The sequence below is a fragment of the Streptopelia decaocto genome (assembly GCF_964273445.1).
Source record: "Streptopelia decaocto genome assembly, chromosome: Z".
NCBI classification, from domain to species: Eukaryota; Metazoa; Chordata; class Aves; order Columbiformes; family Columbidae; genus Streptopelia; species Streptopelia decaocto.
In genome coordinates, this window is record NC_138657.1 from 66,971,112 (window position 1) to 66,996,156 (window position 25,045).

General features: G+C 36.8%; 1 protein-coding gene across 1 annotated transcript in view; it reads right to left on the reverse strand.

The window, feature by feature from the left end:
• SV2C (synaptic vesicle glycoprotein 2C) overlaps window positions 1–25,045 on the reverse strand; it is a gene marked incomplete at both ends in the record, with an annotated part of 79,751 nt that overhangs the window by 17,589 nt on the left and 37,117 nt on the right. The window contains 3 exons of the mRNA XM_082074722.1: window positions 601–711; window positions 5,115–5,204; window positions 5,367–5,500. Coding sequence (XP_081930848.1) covers window positions 601–711; window positions 5,115–5,204; window positions 5,367–5,500 — 335 coding nt within the window. The remainder of the gene's footprint in view (window positions 1–600; window positions 712–5,114; window positions 5,205–5,366; window positions 5,501–25,045) is intronic.

Genomic DNA, 25,045 nt, shown 5'->3' on the forward strand with positions numbered 1-25,045 from the left:
GTATCTTTATTACAAGTTTAAATGGTTCTGCATAATTTTGATTTTACAAAAAAGAAGAAAAGGACATGGAACACAGACCAGTGAGCTTCTATTGAACTCTCTGAAACAGGTCTGAAGTCATGCTCTTGTAAAACATTTTACATTATTAAAAATACATGCAGATACAAAGCCTCATAAAGGTTTTATTATTACTCATTTACACCCTTCATTCATTACTTTACCATTTGTAAGTAATATGGCTGCCTCAAGAGATAATTTTTTCATCTCATCATGTGTCATCTCTTCCCATAGGTATGTGCATATAATGCATATATTTGCATTCCCAGTGCATATTGTATTGTGGCTGGGTAACTACTTGCCAGCATTTGTGTGAAAACCAATGCAGTTTTTTCCTCCTCAGAAGCTGGGACCATCCTCTCTGATTCACCTGCCCCTCTTCTGGGTCAGGAAACCAGAACACTAACTGGGTCCCCAGCCTCCTCATTGTACAGAAAAAGTAGCATTGCATTTGTCACCAGCTCAATCAACCCATCCTATTTTGGAAGGCTGATCAAAAATAAGAAAGGTAATTAAAGAATGAACAGATATGTTGTTACTTACACCATATAGCTCTGTGCGAATTCTAACAATACACCTCCTGTACCAGGTTCCTGTATCACTCTCTATTTCTATGAGCTCATCTATCTGCTTTGGAGTTTTGATTCTGTTAACCTAGAAATAAAAACAGAACAGCAAATATTTGCATTTTCTTGAATCATTAACTGCCTGTCAAGGAGTATTGGAAAGTTTTAGTAAATTCCATAAACTAAAAACAAGCAGATACTAAACCTGTGTCTACACTTGGAATGTTTTGGAAATACTATATAAAGGAATAGTAGTACACTATCATGCCTTATGGATGCAACTGTTTTGGAAAAGTTCTACCTTCAAAGCATGCAGGAAATCCACTTCCTCTGACTTAAACAGGCTGTTACTGTCAGATTTTGCTAGAGTGTTGCTGTGCATACCTCTAATGTCAGAAAGGATAAAACATTATTAGAAACCCCCAGTTAAGCATGTCCAGAGTTTGCTATCAACTGGTTTCTGACTTGCTATCACATTGTTGAAAGTCTGTTGCTTAAAGACACAGTAATGAAAACAGAAGTATGTGAAATGTCACGAATTAATAGCTGAATAATATTTTTCTTTTGGTCTTATTTCCTGTAGTGCAAGACAGAGAACTCTCTTTGGCTTTTGGATGTTGACTTTAACTATCCTTTTTAATGAAGAGAGGAAAAGTTAGGTGAAATGATTTGGAACCATGCATGTTATTGCTGTTATGTGCAATCATCTACTCGATCTAAAGTGGAATGAGATAAACAGATATCAAGGAAAAATACTGAATTACTAGTGACAGAGAATGTGATGTATTATTATTATTATTACTATTATTACTACTACTACTATTACCATTACCATTACTAGTATTACTAGTATTACTAGTATTATTAAACTAGCATTATATGCTAATTTTCATTTTCATTGTCTTGTGTAGTAGAACAAGAGTGTGTTATATGGTCTTCTCAGCCACAGGACCTGATAAATATATACCATTGTATGTTTTTGGTTTCAGCTTCCACTCTGGTCCCAGGTTCATACCAATATCACAAAATCAGTGTATGCACCCACAGTTTATCTAAATAGAACACAAATAGAAAGAGAACGGAAAGAGGAAGGGAACAACAGACCGCGTTTTCAATGGTTGGCTGCACTTTCTGCAGGTAGCAATAGTTTGTGTTTCTTTTTAACAGAATTAGGACACCAACATCCTCAGACATATTGTATCATAGTGGATTACAGGACATCAGGGAATAGCAGTATTGATGTTAAAGCTCTGGTTTTCAGCCCACTGCTTTTACAGATGTAGACTGTTTAAGATGCACCAGCAGTCTCATCTCATGAACAAAAACAAAGAAAAGCCCACTAAGTGGTTTCTGTAGTGACTTTCATTTCTGAAATACTGTAGCTCAGTGTCTTGCTAAACCATGACTGTATCAAAAGCCTGTACCCTTCTTGCCATGCTTCTTCTAGTAGCAATAATCCTGTCTGCATCATTCCATTTTCTTAAACTACTTTTATGAAGCATTTTCTACCAAAGACTGAGTTGAGTCCTCCGAGATTATTTAAGATCTCATATACACAGATATCCTCAAATGTCACACCACCAGGCACAAATAGCATGCCTTTTGAATCACACTATGTAAGTCAGTACAACTCTTGTAGGCTCAAGGGCAACAGTTTCACTGCCCTGGCCACCTGACTTGTTTGGAACTGTGGAGGTTCAAGGAAACATATGTATATCCTAGGACCATTGTGTGTGACTTGGGACAAAAAGCACCTGGCCTTGATGTTTTTTAACATAAGAAAGTCCTACTGAATCAAGACAGTGGTCCACTGAACCATGCAAATTCACCTGTCAGTATATGAAGAATGAAAGAAAACACAATAAAGAATTCCTTTTTCAATGAAAACGGCACTTCTGATTAAAAATAATTGCTAGAAATAGGCATTGTTTTAAATTTTACAAAATCAAGACAAGCTGCAAAGGAAAACATTTGCAGAGAAATTATCAATTGATATGTAGCAATGAAGGAGTGGAAAGGATTTTTGTTTAAGGGATACAAAGTTGGGTTTTTTTACTTAAACATTGAAATGAACTTATCTAATGAAAGTGCATTTTAAGGACCCAGCAAGGTAACTAAGCTTGAAAAAACCTATTAACTTGGATAGTCCCATTAACAGAAGATACTATTAAAATCAACGTGTTACCAGTTCTGTTACTGTCACTGCTCTCAGGAGAGGTTTTCAAAAGCATTAGGAGTCACCACCTCCTCAAATTCCATGGTCAGTAACTAGAATACATCCATTTTAGAGTTTCTGACTCTAAAACCAACTGTTCATCTGTTGATTCCTTCTGTGTTCTAAAGGTTTGAAGATGAAATCCTCAATAAAGTGAATAACAAGAACGAAAGTGACTTGTGAAAAAGATTTCTAGGAAAAGATGACATCAATATAATTAGGAAAATATATAAAAGAAAAAAACACTAGAACTATAGCAGCAATAGAGATTAAGTTGCATCAGCTAGAAGATCTAGAAAACATACTATCAAAGTTTTCTGTTGTAACTAGTGGCATGAAGTAAAGGAAAATAGTAATGCATAAGTAAGAGAATGGTACTGGATGAAGGAATAGGGCTTGGGAGAACTGTGTGTATAAATTACTGAGACAAAACATCACAATATCCAGGACTAACCTAGAATTAAAAAAAAAAAAAAAAAAAAGGAGAGAGAGACTAAAAGGATGTCCCAAACAGATAACACATAAGCTCTTTGCTTTCTGGGTTTTATAAGATGAAGTGCTAATGTTTTTCAATGAAGAGACAGTGCATTTTCTAGTAGTGCTAATGCAAGGTAAAATTAGGGACTTCTGTTAATATGTAACCTTGACATACAGTACAGTGTTTTTAATCCTTCAACTCCTTGATATCAGCAGCTCACCTTTCCCAATGTTCATTGCAGAAACTCGCCAAAATCCCAAGAGAGTGCTATTTTTCCTTATTTATGCCTTATTCATGGCTGACCAATTAACAAAAATATCTATAAATAAACCTTTCAGTTTAAAATGGTTCAGCATAACATTTTGACAACCATAAGAGGAAGACTTTTTAGATCACAAGAAACAAGAAGTACATGTTTTGTTTCCTTCTCCGTGGCTGCTGAGGACATGATAATGATTATGTCAATCTGATGTGAGACTGTAGATGATGCTTCCTCTCACCTGTTTTCCCAGCACATTTCTGCCTTCTTCCTCATGCCTAAACTAGCACTGTATGGTGACAGGGTCTGTGCTATGGCTGACTGTTCAATCAGTCAATGAATAACAATGCTGGCAGAAGAAAAAACAAAAAGTGACCAGGGGCAGGCATGCTCCATCTGAAAGCAGCTCAGATCTTCAAGATCCAATTGTGAAACCACACACTAGCTGTATGATGTCAGGCAAATCTCTTTACTCATCAATTAAATCAGAAAATAAATTATTAGGCTAGGTGGGATTAGAGGTAGGTCAACCATGTATCAATAAATGTGGATTCAACATAATAGATATGCTAACCAGCCTTCTTTCAGACTACATATAGGTGTTCTAGAGGCTCTTTGTGGAAAAAAAAATAAATGGAGGCAACAGAAACTGCAGCCAAAGCAACAAACAACAAGTCTCAATGGCATAAAGTTATATGGTCAGATGGTTCCTCCCTAGAGACTGCCTCCAAATGCAGAACCTTTAAGAGGATTTCTTAATTGAGTTATATGTACATTAAAGTAAGAAGAAAGCCTCTGGATGAGGAAAACATCCCACATGCGGCTCTGAGAGAAAGCAGAGTGCCAGCACTCCCACAGCACAAACTGGAAAGGCAGACTGGATATCAAAGCAAGAAAATGCCTTCGGCTGTTTGGTCCTATTGTATCCAGGATGAAAAACTTGCGTATTTTCTTTACAAATAAGGAAGATACCATAAAAAAAGCTCCACATCTGAACTGCTAGTTTCTCCACCAAATAGAAACAACCTATCCATTTTTTGAATATGGCCTGCAAGTCAACAAGATGCAGTTGGATATTTCTGAAAATTAAATATCTGATATTACCGTTTCACAGAATTTTTAAAAAATTATTATTTTAGCTGATAGAAATGGAAAAAAAAAATCATTTCAAAAGCTTCAAAGACAGCAACCAACTAATTTGGACCTCTACTATGTGATTACTGTTATTATTAAGGGTGAAGTAAACTTAGTAAATAAAACAAAGATGGAATCTATTAAGTATCTTGGTACACCAGAGAAAATTATAACACCAGGTGTTCATGTACTCAAGAATATGCTAGCCAAGGGCTGATATCTTCACATCTGCTGTATATATAACAATTTCAGTAGGAATTAAGTTCTTACGCTGAGATATTTAGACTGCAAATGATTGATTTTTGTCATGCAGAGTATTAATATTGATTGCTTAAGCACTCCAGACCTTGCCAGTCAGCAAGCTCTCTGTTGTGCTAAGCTGTGAGCTTTAAACATAATACTCACTGTGAAGACCTTCTCAGGCTGACCACGAGCTCGCATGTTTGTGTCATGAATTTGCTTGAGTATCATCCAGGCTTCATCATGTTTTCCAACCTAAACGTGTGATTGAAACATTTAAACAAAATATACAGTCAGGTTAAGATATGCACTGTAGTCATTGAAGAACCTAAATGCCTTTTAAGCAGACTTAATGATGTATTATAAACACAGAAAAAAAAATTGAGAGGAATCTAAAAACCATTTGGAAAGTTATACCTCCAGCAAGAACCGTGGGCTTTCTGGCATAAAGGTGAGGGCTACTACAGAAGAGACGCACGGCAGCGCACAGACGATCACAAATACTCGCCAACTGTGGAACTGGTAGGCAGAGCCCATGCTGAAACTCCATCCTACGAAAGAAGGAATTCAGAAAATGAAGAGAAATAAGGGGCATTGTACAAGGAAGTCTACAGCTTCTCGGAGGTGCAAAACAGTACCTGTATTTAAATGGAGCTTGATTAATTTTTTCTATTTCCACAAATATTGATGATTTCACAAATAATCATAGAATCATAGAATCATTTTGATTTGAACGGATCCTAAAGATCATAGAGTCCAACCATTAACCTAACACTGGCATGAAAACATGTCCCTAAAAACCTCATCTACGTGCCTGTAAACATCTCCAGGGATAGTGATTCAGCCACATTGCTGTGCACCCTATTCCAATGTCTGACAATCTTTTCCATGAAAAAATTTTTCCTACTATCCAATCTGAACCTCCCCTGGTGCCATTTGAGACCATTTCCTCACATCCTATCACTTACTACTTGGGTGGAGAGACCAAGACCCTTCATGCTAAAACCGCCTTTCAGTTAGTTGTAAAGAATTATAAGGTCTCCCCTCAGCCTCCTTTTCTTCAGGCTAAACAGCCACAGTTCCCTCAGATGCTCCTCATAAGACTTGTGCTCAATGGCTTTTTTGTAGTGAGGGGCCAAAACTGAACACAATATTTGAGGTGCAGCCTCACTGGTGCCACCACTACAGGGGGAAGGTCACTTTTGTAGTCCTTCTGGCCACACTATTCTTCATGCACACCAGGATGCTGTTGGCCTTTTTGGCCACCTGGGCACTCTGCTCATCGAATCATAGAATATCCTGAATTGGAAGGGACTCACAAGGATCATCGAGTCCAGCTTCTGTTCCTGCAAAGGACAAGTCCAAAATGCACACCATGTGTCTGAGGGCATTCAATTGCTTCTTGAATACTGTCAGGCTTGGGGCCATGACTACCTCCCTGAGGAGCCCATTCCAGTGCTCCACCACCCTCCGGGTGAAGACTCTTTTCCTAATGTCCAACCTAAACCTCCCCTGGCACATCTTCCTGCCATTCCCTTGGGTCCTGTCATTGGTAGCTGAAGAGATCAGTGCCTGCCCCCCTTCCTCCCCTTGTGAGGAAGCTGTAGCTGTGATGAGGTCTCCCTTAGTATCTTCTCCTCCAGGCTGAACGAACGAAGTGACTTTAGCTGCTCCTCATATGGCTTCCCCTCCAAATCCTTCTCAACTTTGTAGCCCTCCAGTAGGTTTCCACTCTCCAGTAGCTTTATATCCTTTTTATGCTGTGTTGCCCAGACCTGCACACAGTGCTCCAGGTGAGGCCGCACCAGTGCAGAGCAGAGCGGGACAATCACCTCCCTGCCCGACTGGCAATGCTGTGCTGGATGCACCCAGGACGCAGTTGGCTCTCTTGACTGCCAGGGCACACTGTTGGCTCATGTTCAACTTGCCAACAACCAGAAAACCCAGATCGCTCTCTACGGAGCTGCTCTTCAGCCTCTCGCTCCCCATGCTGTACGTACAGTCAGGGCTGCCGCGTCCCAGGTGCAAAATCTGTCATTTTCCCTTGTTAAACTTCATGCAGCTGGTGATTACCCAGTTCTCTAAGTGCTGACTCACGTTCAGCTGGCTGTTGACCCACACCCATAGGTCCTTTTCTACCAGGCAGTTTTCCAGCCACTCTTCCCCAAGCTTGTAGCACTGCATGAGATTATTGTGACCCAAGTGCAGGACCTGGTATTTGGCCTTGTTGAACCTCATACAACTGGCCTCAGCCCATTGATCCAGCTGGTCCAGATCCCTCTGTAGAGCCTTCCTACCCTCCAGCAGGTCAACACTTCCACCCAACTTGGTGTCATCTACAAACTTACTGAGGGTGTACTCAATCCCCTCATCCAGATCATTGATAAAGAGATTAAACAGAACTGGCCCCAACACTGAGCTCTGGGGAACACCACTCATGACCAGCTGTCAACTGTCTGCTCTCATCTGAAAAACTGATCTTGAGATATATTTGAGTGCTGACTAATAACATACTGTAGAAACTATTGTAAAAACATACAGAGAAAAATGCAAAAAGAAATACTGGAATACCTATATGCAAAACTGCAGCTTTTTAACATAGTATCTGATTTTTTGGTATATTAAAATTGGACTACTGAAATGCTAGAATTGTAAGAAACCTAACATTTTCTCTTAGGAAATACATTATTTGGGTATCTATCTTGGCTTTTAGTCTGGCTTCAATACAGGAGAATTTCTCAAGTAAAGTTTTCGAGGATAACTTATTAAAAAGTGAATGTAAGATAAGAATAACAATAAATGACAGAAGCAGTTACTGGAAGAAAATGGAATCATGGCTAATGAAAGAGCTGACGCCAGATTAATCTGATATATTTCTTTGCTAACTGATTTTCCTAGATAAAAGACATAGTAAATTAAATCTGTCTGGATGTCAGTAAGCAACTAGTACAAGATGGTACAAAGTGGCCTGTTAAATAGTTTTTCAAATGAGATATTTACCTGCTAAATACATAGTGTATTTTGGAACTTAAAGATCTTGTAGTATGGATCACAAGTACGTTATTGGAAAAAAAATCCTTTCTCATATTAAAGTACTAACATGTTACTATATGAAAAATACAGTCAACCAATGATTTATTTTTGCCCTTTATCAACAACTTGCTGAAATATTTGATCTCCAGATTTGGGAAACTTTTTTTCTGTTCTCTGACAAGATGTTGTGTTTCTGAAATGTGTCACTTTGTTCTACAGTCTCATTTAGCCCTGCCATCTTTACCCCAGGAAGACAGAAGTAAAATCAGTGACAGCATTGTCATTGACTTTAGAATGACATGTTAGTTTTTTTTAAATAAGGCTCCAGATAAACATACCTTCCCCCTCCAAAGCACCCTCCAATGAAAAAAACCAGGCTGTCTAAAATGTAATGTTAAATTTTATTCCAAAGTAGAACTTGGGATGAAAAGCTAAGATAAAAGAAAAACAAAACAAACGAAGAAAAACCCCAATAACACAACAAAAACACAAACCCACACTACAGTAAAAAAGGACGTTACAGTATATTAAAAATTTACTTTTTATGGATTTTTAGAACATGTTACCTTTTATCCTTACAGAATTTCAGATCTTAAATAATATGAGCATAATTTACATCTAAATTGGGAAGCAAAAGAAATGAAAAACGAAAGTTTATGGTGAGTTAATGAGGCAATTAGAAACCATTCCTGTGTTGGAGGTATTGTGTACACATTCTATTAGAATAATTAGAATAATATTCTTTGTTATATATTTTAAACTATAGTACAAGAACACCTGATACAGGACTCACAAAACTATTTCCTTTCAGTTAAGCTGATATTGGTCAGAGCAGTGGGCTGATGTGACTCTCTGGGCAGCCATGCATCTTCTAGTGCCATGATAAAGGTGACAAAAGACAGGGGTTTTCATTTCTCAGAACACCATGGTAAGGGTACTGGCTCTTGTTGTCATCAGTATCTGGCTCAGAAATACATAGAGCCACTAGTATATTTAGACAATCTGCCTTTCATCACTCTGGTTTATGTTTCATAAGACTGAGCTGCACAAAGGGCAATTCTGCAGTAAATGAAATCAACCTGCTTTTATACTTGTTATAAAACGACAGCATCATCTTGTGCTCTGTAGCCTGTCCTGGAAAATGCTTATGATAATTTATTTTAACATGTCATTTCTTAGTGTAAGTGAACCACACTACAAAATTAAAAGCAATGGGTGTACCGTTCATCCTGCTGTCATCCTAACAACCTGCAAAACACGCTTTTTAATCCTCAAAATAGGTAAGGAGCTTGTCAAGTGAAATATTTGGTACAGTTTTATTCCTCTTATTCAGTCTTATTCTCTATGTATCATATTAGCTGCTGCAATTTTCTTGTGATTTAACACATCTGCTGAATACAGGATAATGTCAGGATTATAAGAAGCAAATAGTAGAAACAAAAGCCAGCTGCAATACAGCTTCCTTGAGACTGCTCACCTGTCTATTCCAGCACCAGCACTGGAACAGCAAAACAAATATATATTTTAAATGTAGAGCAAGTTTAGATTTATTCCTATGGTTAATGCATCCCATTTCCCTAGGTCATGAGCTAATCTGGAAAATGGAGCCATTAGTGTAACTCTGAATTTAGCTCACAAAGTGGCTTTCATTCCTACTGTACGTAAGTCTTGAAATCAAATGGGAGTGTGTTCTTGGCTGTAATTCAATTTGCTTCTCCTTTCCTTGATTTATGATACAATAGCAAAGACAGAGAAGCTCTGCATGGCTGCGTTCAGAGCACTGCACAGTGACCTAGAGGTAAACTTCACCCTTGCTTCCTGGTTGTGCTGTATTCCAGAGTCATTAATCTTGAAAATGGTGGCAAGTCCCAATGTTTTATGAATTGCTAAAACACTTGGTCCAAATGCATCTTGGGAATGACTTGCTGTAGAGCAATGTAAAGTCTGCAATGACTGAATCCATACCTGCTGCAGCAACCTTTGTGCCGAATAACAACCCCTCACTCTACTGAGTGCTAGAAAAGATCAAGTGAATCAGAGAGACATGGATGCCAATTACTGATTACAGAAACACAGCAACATGCAGCAGAGCAAAAGCAAAATGTACCCAGATGTTAATCTATATCTAATCACCAATTTATATGTTGAAGTCAATGTCAACAAAATCTTCCCTCCCAACACAGTGTTTTATCTGCTCCATAGTATTAATAAACAAAAAGGATATTACCAAAAAAAAAAAAAGAAAAAAGAAAAAAAAAAGTTATTGCTCCAAATGAAAGAAAATATTATTATTCTTGTAGACTTTTGGAATAAATATAGAGGCAAAACCAACCATATTATACTGAATTTTATAAATATACATTGCATGAGAAACAGCAGGTATCTTCAAGAACAAGGATCATATTTTACAGTGGCTAGGTGAGTACAGAGCAGACTAATGGGGATGATTTCCTTAACTTTCAAAAATGAGGATTGAAAGGGAACATGATGGTTCTGTACAAATCCACTGAAGTGCGATGTTGACAATGAAAAACCAGTAGTATTATAATGGCAAGACTATCCCTACAATTAGGGGCAGAGGAGAAGCATAGCCAAGATATGAGTAAGAATTCATATACTGTATAGATTCTTCTGAAAAATCCTTTATATGATTATATTACTTTATTTATTTCTGCTTTAAAACATAATGTTTGGTCAGAACTCAGCTTTCTAGTCTCACTTTTTAATGTTTTGTGTTTGAAAAATTTCCAGAACATGTGTGATTGCTGCAAACTGCCGCGTGGTGGCACTGTTATCGCACTTAAGACAAATAATACTTGTTTAAAAATTTCTGCAGGAAGAGTTCTGCTACGACATGTTGACATTTCGTTGGGTATTTCCCAAATCTAAGCAAAATCAAAATTATAAAGAGGACTGGAAATATTTCGCAGCTGACAGCACTGAAATACATTATTATTGCATTCATAGTCTGTCCTGTCTTTATCAAGTTTAACTGTGAGTGACATGTAGGATTTGAGCACATATATTTTAGTGGTACTGGCTAGAATAACAGTAAATATCATTGAAACAGAAGAAAAAAGTCTTCAGGGAAGTTTTATAAATGAGGAAACTCTGCTAGTAGTTTTTATGATACTAGGTGAAATACATTGTTTCCAACAAATAGAGAAACACCTTGTTCAGAATTAGTCTGTAATTATATTAACATGAAATTCTGGTGACACAAAGTAGAACTCTTGCCTTTCCTGTGATTAGATTATTAATATCACATGGGAAAGGCAGTGATATTTTTAGCCTATATAGATAGTCAGATACCTTACAAACCAGCTGGCTCAGCAGGTCAGGTGCTGTTATATTTTGCAGAAGTAATCTTGAAATAAAATAGCTGAAGTGTGGCAGGCCATGATGGAGGTTTCTTAACAAAAGCGCCTGTAGAAGCCTCTCTAACTCTCATTTGCATCTAGCTGACTCTCTAGCTGATGCTATTAGTCCCTGGGAGCCATGAGCCATCAATAAAAGAAGGTAATAGTGTTAGACAGATATATTTTACAAATATGTTAAACCCAGAGTTTGTGTGCTGACACTTAAAACTGTGACTAAAAGGAACAAGACATTTTTCTAAAGACACATTTCCTCTCCTGCAGAGAGAGGGGTTGTCAACCCCTGACACTCATCACTTGCCATTGATCTTCATCTGAAAACTCGAATTATCAGGTTTCTCATTACTCCAGTAACATTATAACTGCCATGCCCCAGGACAGCTGCAATAGGGATGACCTTGCTCCGAAAATAATTTGCTTTCTAATAACATTGTACACAATTCCTCTATCCAGTGCATGGTGTTGTTGTCTGGGTAAGGTCTCCAGCTGTATTACATCTGAATGATGACATCAAAAATCCACTTTTAAAATGTTTCTAATACTTGTTGTAGTACTTCCCAGCTTTACTTTTAATTGAGGAGGAAGTTTGTGCATACCCATACTTCAGACAATGATATGCTATGATACATGCCCAAAATTTGAGGTTTAGTAATTATATGTCAGACTTTCACTTACTTGTACATACACTCTGCACAGCATACAGAGCTGTTAGGTTTGTTTCCTTGCTATGGAAATGTTAACATATCTGTGATAGGCCTGATAGAAAAGTCATTAAAAGTAGTTTAAAGTCAGAATACCTAACAATGCTGCGTGAAACAAGACAGGAGAAGCTTGGAAGTCATTGCATGTGTGGATTGCAATGGTCTGTCTAAAGTCTGACTTTCATTCGGCCCTAAAATATGTATATATAGAGCCTCCTTCTCTCCAACACAGATAATATCGAAGTCCTTAGCTCCTCATAGGACATACCTTCTAGCCCTTCCACCTTTTGTTGCCCTCCTCTGAACACACTCAGGCACCTCCACATCCTTCTTAAATTGTGGGGCCCAGAACAGCACACAGTGCTCAAGGTGAGGCCACATCAACACTGAACTTTCTGACGCTTTCCTAGATTGATCCCCCTATTTAAACTACGCATTGCTCCCATTGACATGATACTGCATTAAAAAAAAAAGGGGGACGACGACGGGGGGACGACTAAGAGCAAAGTGTTTGGCTTACAGGAAAGGAACAAAGGATTCCACTGACGAGGAGTGTAGACAACCCTGCAATCCTCTACTTCTGTTCGTTTAACTTTGGCCACTTAGAATTTTCCATTCACAAAACAGGAAGAAACAATAGAAATGCACCTTGCTAAGATGTCATGTTGACGTAAATGTCTTCACTTGGCCATCACCATGCAGGATCACAAACCATAAGCAATTATCCTATTGGGCTGTAAACAAAATCTCAAAGTACTCCAACATCAAATCGCAATGTCTTGACTTCTGTCACCATTATGGGCTTCATCTCTGTCCTGAATCATTTTGCCAGACTTCAGATGCTGGTTGCCAGGAATCAAACCTGAATAAACTCTATGTGGCTTTATTCTGAATGCAAATATCATTATACTCCTTGGAAAGTGGGCATATCCTCACTCATTACAGTTCCTGGGTAATGAACATAGTTTTTGAAACTTTTCCAGGGCAAACCTGTGATTTCCTGCTTAGATCTTATATCAGTGTTTCTACAACATTCTCCTCATCTGCCTTCAAAACAGCTTTCTTCCTCTTTACCACATACTTTATAAATCCAAATCAGTACAAGAACTCTCTTAAAACTTAAGTTAATTGCCTATTTCTGAAGTTTAAAATGAGAAACACCATGTTGCAACTGAAGATATTAAGTAAGTAAATAAACGTATTCCAGACTAGAATGTATACTCATGATCCTTTTCCAGAAAAAGTTGAAATTAATGTACACAGGTCAAATTTCATCCAAGGTTCAGATGCAAAACTTGAAAAGAACTGTGATTTGTAATCAAAACCTCAGATGCTTAATTTCCCTATAACTGACTGCTTTTTCTTAATATTTCCGTATCTAAATTTGATTTGGAAAATTTTATCATTTCTCTTAAAGATCGGATCTAGATCTAAACACACTTGTAAGCAGAGATATTAAGACTCACATGACACCCTCTTCAGTCTTGCGGAAACCAATGCTTGCTGTAAGTGCTTGGATGTAAGATTCTTTTATACATACACTTGAAATCTTCCCAATACCCTTGTAATACTATGGAGTTAGAAAAGCAGAAAACATCAAAAGTAATGCTGGTATGCAATAGGTCAGTGGTTTGTGACCTTCCTGAATTTGGGGACTAATAGAAATTTTTCAAGTGGATATATAGAGTCCTATGTGGCTAGCTCACACCTACAGATGAAGGATTTCTTTGTCTTAATTATTTTTATGGGCATATAGCCTAGAAGCATTTTATTAAATTCCTGGTGTTGAAAACCCCAGCAGTAGTTGGCAGTACCTGGAAAGAAAACTAAATCAAAGAATGGCCTAAGAATTTTCTGAGCTTAACAACCAGATTAAAAAGTGAACATAAAAAATAAAATATAGCTTTCCAATACAAGGAAGTTCTATTCAATTATAACACTGAGTTTATGCTATAGTTCAAAGCAGAGTGTAGACTGAAGAACTGGAAAGAAACTAGAAACTAACAAAAAAACAACCACCCTGCAGAACAGGACACTAAGGGTTAATATTTAGGTGATACCACCAAAAGTCTCATTACAAGCACTGTGACACATAATTGATCTGCCTTCAGCTGACAGAGTCAGTTGCCCCAGAGATTACTGTACTTGTGCAGCTCTGTAAAGTCCTCACTTGGGTCTGGTTCTGTGCAGCTGTTCAGTGAAAGCACTTCACAATTCACGAAACAAAGAGGTAAAATCTGGTAGCCATGACTCTGAAAACATCATAACTTACAGGTTTGTCAGTCTAAGATGAAAAGGCCATGTCATGTTTTCCAGAGATGATAGATCAAGTGGATGCAACTGACGTCAAAAGAAGTGTGGGACAGCACATGTTAAAAGATGCTGTTGTTAGAGCTTAAAAATATCACAGTCAGTGACAATGTTGAGACCCTGCAATCAAATGTCACTAGAATGTGCTTCAGATTTTGTTTTTATGACCTTATTTTTCATTTCTTGTTAAGATTTCTACCTCTGGTCTCCTACATGTACTTAGTGGTTTTGACTACTTTATGTTACTACACCTAATTAAAAATTGAAAAATGGTTTGTGTATGAAGTTTGAAACATCTATTTGGACAGTCCGAAAGAGTACAATAAGAGCAAATCATCAACAACACACAAAATCTGCTTTTATAACTAGAGTGTAGAATTGCCAAATGCCCTGTGCAGTATTCATTATGAAATCTGAAAGAAAACACTTATCTGCAACAAAATCTGATTAGACTGTTGTCCTACCAATATGCAAAACACAATGATCTCTACATATTTTTGTGTAGTGCCCACCACTGCCTACCCACAGCTGTGTGCTCACAAATTGAGAGTGAAATCGTAATGGGTTCAAACATGTACTAGGTCTACATGTGCAATCTCACCAAAAGCATAATTAAAACCTTACAATTATTTTGCTGAGGGCTTGTAAAAAATGTCATAAAACTAGGCATTTTATTTGGCATGACAAGTTGTGGTAGACTCTACTAAGAGCAGATGTTAAATGTGGAAGCTAATGGAAAATGTTGAGTGTTCCTGTCCTGGTCTGGTACTTCCAGCAATTTATGTGCATCTGGACTAAGGATATTTAAACGATGGGCTCACAGTGAAGAAGACAAGAGAAGCAATTAATCAGAAAAGTCAATGGGAAAAAAGGCACAACAAACACTGAGGTTTACGAAAAGAAAATAGGCCTTATCTATCTAGCCTAACTTTTACAAACAAAACAATCATTGAAATGCTGGAACATTTTCTGAAGAATACAGAGATGTGTCTTTTACCAGTGATGTGCATTTTACCATTCACATACTGCTGCAGTGCAACAACAGGACATTATGCAATTCAAGAAACTCTTTCAAAATTTAACTTTATTATATTTTATTCATTTGAAAGTTTTTGCAAGAAAAAATATTTTAAATTATAATTTCAGTGCTGTAATTTAAGTCTGATTTTCTTTTTTGCTATTTAATCTACTTCTGTTTTCTAAAAAAAGAAGCAATATCTTAAGAGATAGACAGAATAACAGATAGCCTATGTCATCAGATAATTAGACCAAATATGTATTCTAAGAATTATCTTCTAACCCAACAAAGGTCAATTAAAGAAACCCAGTCAGCTGAATACATGTAGCCTCTCTATTCATACTGTGAATCATGTGTCAGAAGTCCTGAATTCAAACTTTGGTCAGGCACTTTCAACACAAGTATTATTTGCACTCACAAATCAATTACTAATGATCCTCAGTTACAATCTGTCATAGCTATCCAAGGGGGAGGATTTTTCCTACAGAGAGGCAGTCACAGTGCTTGAAAAGTAATTATCAAAGGTAACAAAGAAAATGCAATATATTAAAGAAACAGAGCATTATATTAATTTTTTCCTTTTATAAAGCTTCATTATTTCCTTACAAAGTCTAGAATATCCAGATAACATGAAGGAATCAGATATTTATATCAGAATTGAATTACCTAAGATTCCCATGGGAAAATAAAACAATCTGGAAGCCTTACCTTGATCTCTTTAGCTGTGATTTCACACTTTTTTATTATGTGGCAATGTTACCTTCAGGAAACCACTAGGGTGAGGGCCAAAACTTTCAATGCCCCAGAACAAATAGCCTCTGTACTAGAAATGAAACAATATAATACAGACTCAACAGCAAGAGAGGAACAGGGAGTTGTAGAAAGCAGCATCTCCTCGCCTTGGCCAGCATCAAAGCTGAGGAAATCAGGAACTGAAATCTAAGCTCAGAGCTACCAAATCTTGCTCTTTCTCTTTGCCTGTTTTATACTGTTTGCTACTTGCATCTTTGGAAAGCGTAAAAATACAACTATGTTGGGAATAATAACTGCAAAAACACTGTAGGGGAGGCAGATCAGTTTTTTGCATGTATTTGTACAGGTCCCTCCATTATAAATATGAGCAGAAAGCATAGATTTAGATGCTATACTCAGATACCCATGCATAATTGAATATATCTTGATGGAAGTATTTTCACTGAAGTAGGCGTAATTCTCAAAAATAACATTTAATATTTTTCTCAGAAGAAAAGTATAAATAAACTTCCTGAAAAAGAAACCCAATGCCATTCTGCAATTGTTTATGTTAATTTTATATTAAAGGCAACTGGACTGCAAATAGAAAAAAAAAATTATATTCCAGTTGTATATCCAAGCCATACAGAAAATATATACATATATAATTATATATATTATACATTATATATATAGTTGAAGTTAAAAGAAACTTAGTAAAAGGACAACCACTAATACATTCAGAGCAGACCATTTTATAAGCCAGACAAAGAATATGAAACTATGGTCGACAAATTTGTAATCCCACACTGTGTTCCAGAGAAAATTAATTATTTATGTATCTAAATAGTCATACTGTAAGACCAGCCACCTCCTCTTTTGCCCATCTGTAGAAATGACCTTAATTTTTCACCTATTACAGACTAGTCAAAAACAACAAAAAAATTTTGCCTTTTCAACATTAAAAAATTGACCTAAGAAAAATCTCATCAGATTAGCATCTTGTTTGTTTCTAGAAGTGAAAAGCAAGGGTTATGCCTGCCACTGCAGACATTTCCGATGGCCACTGGCCAGACTTCTAAGGCAGCTTCATGAACTTGTATGGAATTTTTCTTAATTTATACTCAAGGTCTATTCATTGTGTGAAACTGAGTTTTCATTAAAACTAAGGGTAAGGAGTTGCCATCATTGTACTGCTATAAGAATGAATTACTATTACTATGGTTTCTGTGGAAAATTATGTTTATGGCAGTGGACAGTGATGTTACGGCAACAGTCTGTTCGCCTGTCTGTGAGTACCTCTGTCAGCATCCCTTAGTCATCGACCTACTTCAATCAAATCTGACAGGCAGAAATAGTCTGAGAGATAATCATGTTCCCCAAATTGTTATGAAATGCACTACCCAGACAGAAGGGAGAGAACCCATCAGAGGATGAAGGAAAAGGTAGGAGAAGCCAGCAGTCTCTCAGGGATGCTGCAGCCAGCCTGGGGGCTGGGGCCGCACCGTGGCCATGCCATCCATCGACTCTGGCATCGATCCAACCCATGTCAAAATGTGCTGCCTCCTCTCTGGCAGCATCCAGATCAGAGAAGAGCTGTAATACAGCAGGGACCACGGTGAGGTTGTGGGAAAATGTGTTTTTCTTGTTGCAAAAACAGCAGCTCTGGAGCCTATTGCAGAAAGGATCTGGAAAAAGCAAGGAGAAACTAAAAGTACTGACATGGTAACTTGTAAGGGATATAGCAGAAGGCTGGAGAGAAAGCAGTTAGCCAGAACCACAGGGACATTGACAGAAACTCCCAAGAAAGTGGGTCTTATTTCTTCTCTGCTCACAAACCAACTTCTTAGTTTTTCCACTGAATCTCTCAATAAACCAATTTCTTTTTCACAGTCACCCTAAAGAGCCCAGAAGAAGGTTATATTTGAAGCTCGCTAATGAACATCTTTAGTGCTCATTAACTAGATATGCTAAAAGCTACTTAAGCTTTTAACATTTGTGAATATAATTTAAATGACCATATCAAACCCTGTGTTGGTATACAGAAAATAGCAAACTGATAAAGTGATTTGTTTTGCTTTCTTAGCTGGATTTGCATAAGCAACTCTTCTAAATTCTGCTGTGTTCTGTCATTCCTGTTGTTCCTAAAGACGAAGACTTTTTAAAAGTATATGCATTCTAATATAATCTAATTTCACAGGATTGTTTCAAATTAAGAACAATTCATGAGCAGGAGTTTATAACTCAAGTTAACATTAAAACTGCCTCATGCCCACTTTAATTAACTCAGAATTCAAAAGTATGTATATGGCTTCAGCCTGCAGGATACCAGACTAATGAAAGGGCCCAAAGTGTGGGGGGAAGCACAGCACACTGAGGATCATTTTGCCTCTTAGTGGAATGCAGAACAGATCAACAGATGTTGCATTATGTATTAGATGCCTTTACATCTGATCTATTCCATTTGTTCAACACAACACAGTCTCATAGCAAACGCAGATGCAACATTAACGAAGCTCCAACTTCCTTTAAATCTCAAACAGTAATTTTTATTGGTTAAAGTATCCATAGATTCATGGATTCTGAAGACAGAAGACGTATCAGAAAGACAATTGTATGGAGAAGGCAAAACTGCAGAGCTGCTCTTGGTTTTAAAATTTGGATAAAATGTTTCCTCCAAGTTCAAAACAAAACAAAACAAAACCAAACAAAAACCCAACAAACAAAACCAAATCAAACCAAACCACGCAATCAAACAAAAAGAAATAAAAAATATATTGATTTAAAATTCCACAGATTTATTAGTGCATTCACAGACTATTATAAACTGAGAAAAGACATGTAGCTCTTCCCCAGGCCATCTTCTTTGGCATTTCTGATCTGGACTACTAAGAGAATTTAAAGATCTTCCGCAAAGCACAGAAGCTACTGTGTAATAGAAAATGGGACTCAGCTTTTTCCAAAACATCTGCTGCCATGATTTGGACTTGTTTTTAACCACCAAAAAAAAGCAGTGTGGTAGGAAAAGTTTTGAGAAAAATAATATTTTTAAAATTGAGAATCCAGAATTTTCAGTATTAGAGAAGGACAGATTTTTTCATTTATCTTTCTACCAGTGCAGGGTTATTTATTATTATTCTGTCTTCCCTTTGGAGCTACCAGCTAGAATACCTTCTCCTACATGTGATGGGAATATCCAATGCTGTTCTCTACCATCTCCCCTTCCTCCCCCCACCCCCAATTTCAGAAGTTCTCTCCTAATTTAATTTTCTTAATTTGCTCTTTTCTGGCATATCCCAGCACTCTCAGGAGCAACACCATCTGTTTGATAGTTCTCTGAGAACAAGGGTGAATAGGACCTTGAGGGGGCATCTGGTGCATCCACTTGCTCCAAATCAGAATTAATGATGGCCCCTACAATATCTCAAAACTTTTTAACGTAATCTTTTCTTAAAGACTTAGAGTCACTGAGATTTCACTGCTTCCATAGCAATTTTATTCAGATGCTTAACTAACACACCATTAGAAAGTCTTTTTAGTTATCTATACTACCTCCTCTTCACAGGAATTTCAGCTCATTATATTAGTCTTATCATCAATAAGCAGTTTATTCCTTTTCCTTCTGCAGCTAATGATGCTTTTCTCTTATTTGCCTTCTACAAGATCAGAAAATATGTCACTGATGCACCTCTTGCATGTCCAAATCAGCGATGGCATCCTATTTCAGCATGTTCCAACTTTGAATAAGGAACCCAAACAGCTGTGACCAAAAAAATCTGTCTTCTAGTCCTTCATCTTAGTAACAAAGACACTCATTAATCTTTTAATTTCTACAAAAAAAAAATAAAATGCTGACAAACAGAAAAAGCCTCACTTTTCCCTTATATTGTCTAAAACATATAACATATAACATTTATATACTGGAGAACAACTGTTTCACAGCATTAATCTTGGAATAATTACAACAAGAGAGGGGTGCAATCTTTTGACTCCACTTAGCTGATGCAATAAACTCTTGTCTCCTTGTAATGGGAGGAGAACTGCAGATTAGACTGAGATCTCTGTACATCCATTCTTGCAGCTCCTACCACTCAAAAGGAGCCAGTTCTGTTCATCAAAAGTTGTGGAAGATGGATGGCTCCTAAGATCCTTCTGCTTGTATGTATTGCTAATCAAGTAGTCACCATGTCCTGTAACCCCACTGATAATGCGTAACATTGGCACAGGATTTTTTATGCCAATAATGCAGCTGCCAAACCTTTTAGCCCAACAACAACAAAAATAGAATAAGTGAGGTTCAAGTTTTGGGTTTTTTTTCACTTCATTGCCACTGAACAGTTTTAGTCCATTGCATTCTTTGTTTAGTCTGCTGCAGGCCAAGATTAACTCTTCCATTAACACTGCCTGGTGCTGTACATGCTATGAGTTGCACAATGAGCCAATACCTCTGTATCTCCTCATTTTCACAGCAGCTCTGCTTACCTCCTTGCGTATTTTATTACAGTATAGTTCACAATGGTTTCATACAGAAGGGGAATTTATTGTAGTTTTGAAGGTGAGTTTGTCTTTTTTATCTCCAACAGACTGACACAAGAACAAAGCCAATGTGACTACAGAAAGTACTATCAAAACTGCTCTTGAGCCACATACCAAGAAGGTGATAAATAGACCTGTTTGATTGCCAATGAATTTCTTCAGGGAAATTGATCTGCTTTGCCTCAACAATCTTATACGGTAAACTAAGAAATGTTTTTCAGGCCACTTTGCAAGCCACTTACTCAAAATAAAAACAGATTTGTCCACTCTAACCACAATTACACTCATTTAGAAATAGAAATAATTTATGGCCCCCTGTGCCTAGGAAGAGACTTATGGAAAGTAGAATTAAGAATGGGCAACAGGTGTCCGGTAATAAATTTGGTGATTGTAGTGTGGTCCTAAATTACTGAGGAAATGCTGTGGTTTAATTTGCCCTTATAAACCTCCAGTAATGGAGATTCTGTAATTACATTTGAGAGTTTATGTTAGTACTTTATCTATATTTTAAACTTCTTTCCTGTTTCAACTAAATCCCAGTTTCTGTCATTTACACTCATTTGGGGATATTGGCAGAGGAAGAGTAAAAGGTGAAGATCTTCAGAGAGAAGTAGGAGCAAATATATTTTTCAAACCAGGAAAAGAATTTACAAAATTTACAGTCAGAGACATAATTAAACATTTTTAAGACAGAAGTTGCCATTATCTTTTAAGTACAGTGTTTTGCAAGTCAGGTTTGGGTCCATTCTTTGAACACTTCTATATATGCACTTTTAAGTTCAGTGTTATTGTAAAAAAGTTATTATCTTCAAAAAAATTCTGAAAAAGGAAGGGCTTTCTTTAGTAAATCCTAATGACTGGGGCAGAATTATCACTTGTAACTTGTCCTCTTCCAATCACAGGATGAAATACCAGTTGTTTGCAGATGCAATGGAAAAATCTGCTTAAACAGCAAGCATCTTTACACTTTCCTACTTATACCTAGACAGACATATTATTGCTTAGCAAGAAATCTTCTATTCTGAAATTGAATGCTCTTTCCTTACATTTCTTATTCCACTTCTTTCTTCTTCAAGTTTGTATTCTCTGAATGGTGCTAAATACCCCTTTCAAGAATACAAGTAGATAGTCCTCAGTTAAGTGGAAAGAAGATGCTACTGATGAAAAGGGAACAGTTTAGATGAAGATCTGTTATGTACTATGAGTACACCAGTCTGAATAAAATGTTTAGATAAAGACTTAAACCTGCTTTTTGTATTGAGTGTGTTGGAAAGTAGTATGTTTCTTGTTTCCTTGATTCTGTATTATTAATTTTGTAGTCTTTTAGTGAATGATCTAGTCTAATTTAGCTGGAATTTGTTGGATATATAAGGAATTAATGTCTCTGCCTCTGAAAGCTTCAGAGTTCCGTTGCAGCTTATGCTATAGCAGCCTTGACAGCTGCAACCTCCTCGTCATACTCCCCAGCACCTCCAGTTCTCTGCCTTGCAATCTAATTTCTTTTCAGCCATGTATTCCCCTTCTTGTTCAGGAATAAGATTTACAAATCAATTAGGCGAGTATTTGTTCATCACTAAACGAAAATCTTTAGGGAATGTTTCAAATTTAAAAAGGTTTTTTTTTTTTTGTAGTTTATGAAGCCAGAAAAGGCTTGTATACATCACATAAGCAGAACAGAAAACTACACAGAATACCAAAGCTGATAGGTTAAATATAATGAAATCTTTATGCAGCTACCCTTGTTTTTTAGTTTGGAGATACAGCACAATAAAAAAACAGACTGATTTTTAAAATACTGCATGTGTATGTCATGCAGCTTTTGTTGTTGTTGCTGTAGAACTGATAATCTTACAGCTTTATTTTGTTGTGGGTTTTTTGTGTTTTGTGGATGTGTTTGGTTTGTGGTTTTATGTTTGTTTCTGTTGTTGTTGTTTGTTTGTTTTTATTAAAGGGATAAAATAGCTCAAACAACTTGCATGATTCTTTTTGGTTCCTATCACCAAACTAACACATAAACTTGGTGCAACAAAATGGTAATATATCACTATCTGGATTTTAGAATGAAATGTAATTTCTCACTCTCGAGATTCTTCATTATTTGAAAAATGAACCTTTTAATGAATATTGTAATACACATTTGATGCATCTGACAGCCTTTGAACTAGTCTACCTTGACACATTATGCTAAATTTAAAGTTGCACTTGCAAAATGATTTATAAAATGGTAATTATCCTTCCTATCAATCTTGACCTAGGTAGTGCATAAAGCAATTTATTTGTAGCAGCCTAATCTGGGACTTTGTTAATTGGCAGCAATTGGAAGCATTTCTCTGCGGATGGTCCTTCGAATAGCTTCTCCATGATCTGAACTTCTCTTTCAGAGACCCTGAACACGACTACATCCATTTTCAATTTTTAAACAAAACCAACAGCTATAGACTTCAAGAAGCTTCGAGACAGACACACTTGTCTTCCAGATAATATTAGCTTTTCTGTATGCGGTCACTGAAGAACTACATCACACTGGCTCCTTTCTTAACACGTTGATGCCAAGGTAACTGTTAGCTTCCCTTTATTTTGTGTTTCAGAGTATCACTCAGGTTTCAGACACTCCTGTGCTTGCTTAAACAGAAACAGAGATAAGCTGTTACATGTAAAGAACACCATCTTTGTTTTCTCACAAAAAGATAGAGCTACATGTTCAACTGGTAAACTTGTATAGCTTCATTGGCTGCCTTGGGCTAGATAATGTATAGCAGCTGTAGAACTAGGACTTTTAAAAGTGGGTTATATAAGAGGCAGTACAAATAAAAGGAATATACATGTAAAAAAGGGAGGAAAAAATCTACAAAATTATTCTGCTCTATTGGCCTGGCATTTTTCTATTAATTTAAGAATGACTCCACTGTGCTTAATGGAAGTTTATTGCTTTTCAACAGTTGCAACTTCATTCACTGTCATTGAGTAACTTCTCAGTTCAGCTGGGAAAAATCAACTGTTTACTGCTCATATGAGAAGCAGAGAACTTAGAAATCCCTATGCAGTATACAAATGAGGCTTAGAAGTGGTAGGCTGGTTTGGTTATAAGCATGTTTTTCTTCCTGCTTAGTGAAGATGTGAATGATAACAACCTTTTGGCTGCTATGACTTTTCTTAGTAAACTACAAGGAGAGTGATTTATATGGCTAACATTGAAGAATACTGTCTTTTTAATTTATTTTTTTTTTGGTCTTAAATTATTTCATAAATATTTTTTTCAGAAGGACACGCAAAAAAATCAGTGTGGCACAGCTTTTTGTTGCTGATACACTTCCACTGCTAGAGAAAGAACAAAACTATTCCCCCTTGTGACAATGCTTTGGTATGAGTAAGTGTGTTATTGTTTATTGAGATATACTGCCATGAGATGTTTTAAAAGCACCTCAGTAAAGGCTACTGTTTTATTTCTAAAAACTACAATTACATTAGATAACGTATGTGAATCAGTCTTTCATAATGTTTGTATTTCCCACTGAAAGATAAAGAAACTAAAAATACATAGGAAGGTCAAAAGTACTTGGCATCCAAAGCAATTTACTAATTGGAAAAAAAATTAATTATCCACATTGTGCATTGTCAGCAAAAATTCCTCACTTTGATTCCAGCAATTCAAAACCAAAAATAAGGTTGAAGACATAGGTTCAGGTTGCATGTACTGGACTCTGAAATGAACTTTAATGCAACAGTCTAGATATTGGATTATTCTGCATAATTGTAATTTATTTCTGGGCATTACCACTTGTTAAATGTTCCAATCACTTTGGGCAAGCCTTATGAAGTTGTCCTTTCTTTCACAATCCAACTGTGATAAACCTCATTGCTTGGCTAAAGAAAGCTGCTTTGGATGCCAGCTAACTCACAACATTGCTTTTCTTTTCTTGAAGAGTGCCAGGGAGAAGTGCTTGCAGAGGCTGATTTTTAAGAACCCCTGAGCAGTCTCAGCAAACCTGGAGACTCAGGAGTACTTAACTCTTCTAAAAGGCAAGAACAAGAGACTAAGAGTTTAATCTGTACCTCCATACACTGTTTAATGATGTCAAGGTGGTAAAGAGCTTTTTCACAAAGTGGCTTATATTGCATGTTTGTATAACTTCAGCCATCGCAAGCTTTCCATCTCATTTGCCCTCATTCACTCCTACAGCATTTAAGTGCACTCTGTTCAACTTCTCTATTTCTACACCATTAAAATATATACTAAGGATGAAATATTCTGCACACCTTTATATTCAGAACTAATACTGCAAACATGAGGGTACTCCTTACTCTTCTTTCTCAAGAATATACAATTGACATTTTATCTCTGTATCAAACAAACAAAAAAGGAAACACCAATTTGACATATGGCATTTA